Source organism: Atta colombica, unplaced genomic scaffold, assembly GCF_001594045.1.
Source record: "Atta colombica isolate Treedump-2 unplaced genomic scaffold, Acol1.0 scaffold112, whole genome shotgun sequence".
Classification (NCBI taxonomy): Eukaryota; Metazoa; Arthropoda; class Insecta; order Hymenoptera; family Formicidae; genus Atta; species Atta colombica.
In genome coordinates this window covers 1055600-1062856 of record NW_017259198.1, presented here as the reverse complement: position 1 = coordinate 1062856, position 7257 = coordinate 1055600, and the positions used below count along the sequence as shown (strand labels likewise).

The following is a 7257-nucleotide window of genomic DNA, read 5'->3' as shown; positions in this document are numbered from 1 at the left end:
ATTATTTAACTAAATAATTTAAATTTGATTTTATAAATAAATAAATCTTTATTTAAACAAATTAATCGCATTAATCACATATAAATATGTGAGTAAAATATGTGAACCTGTTCTAACATATTTTTTTTACAAGAAAAATTTATAAGTGACAAAACGGAAGTGCTAATCGTTTAAGATTTCGTGTCTCAGACTGTAAGACAGATGCTTAAGATAAATTGCAATTATATAAGTTGCACTTCATGTAAACAGACACCGAGAATAATATTTCTTTAGAATAGATCTCAACTGATGAATAAAATAGAATAAAAGTTATAGAAAAAAAGTTATATAAGAAAGTTGCATATATTAACAAAATAATTATGTAGCCCTTTATATAATAAAATTTATAATCAAATATTTCTGAAACATGTAGAATAAAATATTAATAATATTTTATAAATTGAGTTATGAAAAAAGTGGCATACAAATAGATACTCGCAAATTTCGTATATTTACTTTCTTGACAAAATGAAAGAGAAAACAAGTAAATTTCTTGAGACCTTCTCTTTGTTTTAGAAGCAAATATAAAAAGTTTCATAACATGTTTGTTTCATTATATTAATTAAAAATAAAAATCAATGTAATGAATATTTTATTGACAAATATTGACAAAGAACTTTGTCAGAGGAAATTCCTCAGATTTATTTGAATGATTTATTGATGCGATAAATTTAATTGAATTTGTAGATTAGATTGTTTATTGCATGTCAAATCTGCGTAATAACAAATACAAAAAGTTTTCTAATTTTACTTCTTTGATTTTTTTTTAATCAAGTCAACAAATATTTAATGCGCAATTATATCTAATTTATTTATTAAATTTATTAAATTTAGAGTTCCAAGTAATTGATAATAATTATATATTTATGTCTGTATTCATGCATCACTTTTATCAGTAAATACGTTTAATTCTGAAATTCTGTAATATATGTAAACTATGTGCTCCTCTAACACCCGAATTTGTCTATAAATGAAGTGTGAATACAGACTATAGTTTATGAAGTACAGCATATTTACGATTTTAATAATAATATATATTAATAATAATTATTATTATTAATAATAATAATATGCATTACTGTTAATAAGTAAAATTATAATTACGATAAATAGGGTAAGTTTAAAATTTCGCTATATGCGTTATCGTTTATCGTTTATTGTTTCATTCGCTTTCGATTTACGAATACTCGCGTTGTAAACACACACGAGATTAGGTCGGTGTCTTCTGGTTCGAAAAGTGTATTGCGTAACGGATGCATTTGCATACATGAAAAAGTCATTGTTACTGTCGTTACATTATGTTATGAGGTCTGCCAAGAGTGTGAAATTTATTATCTCTATTAACGTATTAATAATTATATGCGATTCAGGATGAAAGGTAACGGCTTTATTATGCACGTGTCTCATGTTTATCAAATTCTCACGTTGCAACTTATACAGGAATACTAAAAATTAAATGTATCCGTAGTCATCAGTCTCAACCCAAAAATAATAATAATAATAATATCCCAAGCGTTTGTTACGTAATTTCTGTTTCTAGCATATTATATCATTTAATGATATGTTTATATCGTTGTCTAACCGTACATAATCAAGAATGCAAGTCACCGTCACAAGTCGATTCTTGCTATCGTAATAACGTGTTATTTTTCCGCTTAAGCATTGCATTTCACATATTGCATTGATTTAATTAATATAAGAAGATCAGTGATATTATCAAACCACTTTGTTTTTACGTTTCTTAGTAAAGTTAAAAATATGACTTTAGGAGCATAAATAGAAAATCTTCCGTCAGATGATATAACATTTTTCTAATACTGTTTGTAATTTTTGTAATAATTAACTTTTTTGTGAGACGAGTAAAAAGTGAGCATGAATGATAAAATGGGTCTTAAAAATTGACACAGTAAGCAATAAACAATAAGCAAAAATAAAAGCACATATTCTTATTTTTTTCTTTCATAGGAGTTATCTGTGTAAAACACAAATGAAAATTTCTAGAATGTTTTACTTCGATGTAAAACTTTCTTGTTGATTTATATGCATAATGTTTTATAAGTCGTAAGCATGTAATCCAATAGTTTTTTTTTAATTTTTTAAATACAAAAATGCCTTCAACCTCAATATAGCTATTACGACATAATAATGCAACACTACATAGAGATTAGATGAATTTATGGTTTATAGTATACAGTTTGGTACCTGTCTTACAAATAGTTTACACTCCGATTTTAAATTGTACTATAAAAAATAAAAACGAGAAAATTATAAAGCAGATTTAGGAAATTAAAAAATATACAATGATATTATCAATAATATAGCTATTATTTAAATTATGCAATTTACAAAATAAAATTGTAAGGATAAATAAAGATTTTATTTTCGTCTATTCGCATCTTGGAAATTCGTTTTTAGCTAATTTATATATAGAAATAAGATATAAATATATGAATTATGGGTTTTACTTTTTTAATCATTTAACAAATCATGTTTTCATCAGTATTAATAAAGTGCAATGTTTTGTTTCCGAGAAATAAAGGGGTGTCTCTTTAAAAGACCTACATATGTCAATATCAGCGATTTTCCTCTATCGCGACGCTTTTATCGCAAAACTTAATTCTCCGGAACGCTCTCACTGAAGTAGATGCAAAATATAACTGATCTGACAAAGCAAGCAGAAATTGTTTTAAATGAAAGCTATCAAGAATTTTGACGCGATTTAATTGTCAACGCTGTAATGTGTCAATTAATGTGTCGCATTTTCTTTGTCGTAAATAAATCTCTATGCTAGCATTAATTTTGTAACGTTAGAGCTCTTGTTTATTGAATTGATATCAAGCTTGAAATCTGAAGATATCAGTAGAAATGAAGATAATAAATATAAAAAGATATAAATGAGATATACCTGAAGGTTTGCAAACATATATGATTAGTCTTATAATTTATAACGTTCATTATATTTATATCTAAAATTTATGGATTTTAATGAGATAAGTAAATTAATTAAGATTTTAAAAAACGAAAGACTCCGCTCAATCTTTTTAGAGGCTACTGGAGATATGAGTAAAGACTGTGGAATATGTGGGATTTATCCCAGATGGTTGCGAAATCGAGCCACCCCGAGGACCTTCATCGTGGTATACGGTTTACTGGGTACCGTCCAAGCAATGGCGTTCATCTATATTATCGTCACCCTGACGACTCTGGAGAAGAGATTCAAGATTCCCAGTCGTACGACTGGTGAGTCTCACTTCTGTAATCACATATAATAAAATTTCACGACGAGAAGCGACCGTGCATTACTTTATTGACGAAGGTACACATCATTTACCGGGTACAAATCTACGCGTCTTTACGATCGGAACTCTGTACGGTGATCAATTAATCTCGGCGTGGCGCTCAAATAACTATTTAGAGAAAAACTCAGACGTGAAGTAAATTATTCATACTAGACACCGCGCTTTATCTCGACACAGCAGAACTTTGAACGTCATCTCGTCTTAATCGCCTTCAACCTCGGATCCCATTGCCGGCAAAGCCGAGCAGTCGAGCATTCGCGGGTATACTCGCGTTTAAGTACTCGTACTTGCACACGTACGAATCGCGTTTCCGTGTGCGTCTATCTAGTAGGTAAGTAGTGTGTCGCAATCATAGAAGTGACAAATCTGTCGTACAACGAGCGCTATATATGCATTAAAGAGCGAAGACACGCGCACGTACATTACACAATTCTGTAGTCTACCGCGAGACCCGAAATATTAACACATTTCGTAGAAAAGCGTTTTCATTAGAATTCTGAAAGGGACATGATTTTATTATAAAATTAGTTATTATAAAATTAATAAGCGAAATATATCTCTTTTATTTTTAAAATATTCTGACATATACATATATATGTATACACATATATACAATTCTAATATTTCTTCATGACAGGATTCAAAGGATTAAGAGTAAGAGAATATTCTGTGAGTAATACTTATTGAAGTTAAATGATAAGATAATCCTTTGTTTACAATATGCATAATAAACTGAAATGAGCGAGCTATTGTGTTAACCTAAGCTATTGTGTTATAGTGACTAATTTTTTTATTTAATTTAATAGAAATTATTCTTTCTTTTAAAAATCTGAAATCTGTTTTCAATGTATTTGTACGTAATGGCAAAGTAATAAAATTTATTATATAAACGTAGAATTTATTTGGAACTAAAGAGAAAGAGCTTCAATTATCACTCATATTGCTTTTTATAATAGATAAATAATTTGGATATATTTTATGTTAATAATAGTACCGCGATATTATGATTTTTCATGTACGTACATTGAGTTAAACGGTAGCTTCATTAATTTCAAACGATCGATACATATCTATGGTAATTTAATATCTGAATAGCGTTCTCCTTGGATGTTACAAGTCTGTTACAAGTCGTACAGCTAGAAATAACCTTGCACAGACCACACGAGGGTTTGAAGACTTAGATGATTTTCGACTTTGAATTATTTTGTCGATTTTATCTCAAATTCGAATATATACAAAAATATATATAATGTTTCTGAGTAATTAAAAGTAATTGTATAATTATATTCTTAAATGTTGAAGGAGTAGATCAGAATTTTTTCAGATTTTTTTTGGAGTCCAAAAATTCTTTAAAAAAATACAACTGTCCTTCAGGGATTTAAGTGTTCGAACTAAATGGTGAAATTCAAAATGCTGCGGAAGGTTAATTAAATATAAATTTTTTAAAATTTTATTTTGTGTCAAATAAATTTTATGTAACTGTAGCCTATTAAATCCTATTAAATCGAAGAAAATTGTTGAAAGGAATAGAATTTGAAGAGATAATCGAAAGGCTACACAAGTATCACGTGTCTGTATAATGTTTTTATTATCATAGGATTGATTCTTTCGGGTAACGAGATCTCTCAGATTTTGTCCCTGATCTTGACCTACTACGGAGGATCCAGTCATCGGCCAAAATGGATCGCAGTTGGGGTCGGCTTGAGCGCACTGTCCTGTCTCGTTTTGGCTCTACCGCACTTCATATACGGTCCTGGAAAGGACGCCTTGGCATTGACGAAGGAATATCTGGATCAGACTTTGCTGAATATGACAACTGTCCCGAAAGATCTTGCGATCTGTCCTCGTATGGACCAGCCGGAACTCTGCGATGCCGAAACTAAATTGAGCGTTAGTTATCTTCCTCGATTGTTAGTTTTTCTATCTCAATTTATCCTTGGTATCGGAACTACTCTTTATTACGGCTTAGGACAAACGTATTTAGATGATAATACAAAGAAGAAAAATACACCCATGCTGTTAGGTGAGCATCAATGCTAAATTCTGTGTTATTATGACTGATTTTAAATTAGAAAAAATATATCGTGATTAAAATTTAAATATATCTTTGTTTGTAAATATAAAAAGTAAAAGTGCTTCTTGTCAACGCGTAATAATTAATTGTCTTTCTTAACAAATTTGATAAGTAAGTAACGCTGTATCTTAATTATTCAAGATAAGTTTATTTCAAATATCTGGTTATTCTTGGAACGGAATATTTGATATTCGTTATCTGATTTTCACAAATATTGTGCGTTTATTATGAGCTTTTATATAATTACGTTTTTAGTTAATTTTTTTTTTTAGTAATTTTTCAAAAGATACAATTTATTACATAATACAGTAATTGTTGCATTATCGACGTGAATTGGAATAGAATTTAATAGCAATAAATTCTAATTTTACCTGTAAGGCTTTACATTCGCTTTACGTACCGTGGGTCCGGCGATCGGATTTCTATTGGGCTTTGGCTGTCTGAGTTTATACATAGACCCAAAGCTCACTCCTGTTATTACGAAGAAAGATCCGCGATGGCTAGGTGCATGGTGGCTCGGTTGGATCATTCTTGCCGCTACGATGGGTATGTTCGCTGTTTTGATTGCTATGTTTCCACGTGATCTTCCCAAATCGAAAGATATTTCTAAGCAGGTAATTCATATTTGATATTATAATATCGTTAAAATTAAAAAGATCTTTTTATCATAATAATTGGCATAAAAAAATATTAACAGCCATTTTTCTTTAAAAAAAGAAACAAACTTGTAATATATTATCAAATCAATATCTTAGTTCTTAAATTTCAATTTCTTAAATATTTTAGTTCTTAAATAACAAATTATAATAATAAAACAGAATTAAAGCAATTTTTATTTGTCGTAAAAATATATTATTTTAAAAATAATCCATATAGTGTTACCGTTGAAATGTATAAAGATAAATAATAAAATGTCAAGGGTTAAGAGTTCAACTTGCTGTTACGCTCTTAATCCTTAACATTTTATTATATCATTTTATGTGTATATTTATTTGTCTACATAAAAACAATAATAAGAAAAACTTAATCGATATCAATTTTTTTTAAATATTAGAGATCATTTTATAAATTAAAATGATAAATGTATATATGACTCGCGGAGGATTACAAGTTCCTATAAATTAATTAACGAAAATTTTACTTTAGGATGGCGAAATACCTTTGAAGTTAGATTTAGTGCTGGAGCAGAAGCCTCCGATACAGATGGAACCCGCCAACCCAAGACCCTTGGAAGCTGAATATATACCGACAATCCGTGAATTTCCAAAAGCTTTGAAACGGTTGTTAACGAACTGGCTGTTGACCTGTAACAATTTAAGCGGTGTATTTTATATTCTCGGCGCTTCTGCTTATATTACGTTCATAGCAAAATATCTTGAAGTCCAATACGGTACGTCCGCGGCTGGTGGTACTGTGATAGCAGGTACATAAATTAATTTACATAAACGTATATTAATTATTTTATGAGTTATCTTATAAAATATCTCATGCAATAACGTTTAATTGCTATCAAGAACATTCAAGATTTATCTCAAGGTAATATCTAGCATTAACTTTCTTACATGACTTTTCTGCTAAGAAATATAATCGAATTTTTGTGACGAAAAGTGTTCTTAGAAGCATTTAATAATAATTATACACTTGTAACATATGTTGCTTCATTCTAATTTACAGGTCCCATATCATTAGTTGGTATGGTATTAGGATTTTTGTTATCGGGATTAATAATTAGCAAATTCAAGCCAGGTCCCAGACCACTCCTCGCGTGGAACGTAATCGTCGGCATTTGCTTCGTCCTAGGACAAATAGCATTCATATTTCTTGGCTGCACAGATGCTGGAATCC

The 7257-nt window shown here is 29.6% G+C and overlaps 1 protein-coding gene across 1 annotated transcript in view; it reads left to right on the top strand.

Annotated features, from left to right (window-relative positions):
* Window positions 1-7257, top strand: part of LOC108694032 (solute carrier organic anion transporter family member 4C1) — a 9742-nt gene that overhangs the window by 505 nt on the left and 1980 nt on the right. Inside the window, exons 2-6 of the mRNA XM_018203280.1 lie at window positions 3085-3279; window positions 4936-5361; window positions 5791-6026; window positions 6559-6835; window positions 7087-7257. The exon at window positions 7087-7257 is cut by the window's right edge and continues 9 nt beyond it. Of these exons, the coding sequence (XP_018058769.1) occupies window positions 3099-3279; window positions 4936-5361; window positions 5791-6026; window positions 6559-6835; window positions 7087-7257 (1291 nt within the window). The 5' untranslated portion in view covers window positions 3085-3098. The remainder of the gene's footprint in view (window positions 1-3084; window positions 3280-4935; window positions 5362-5790; window positions 6027-6558; window positions 6836-7086) is intronic.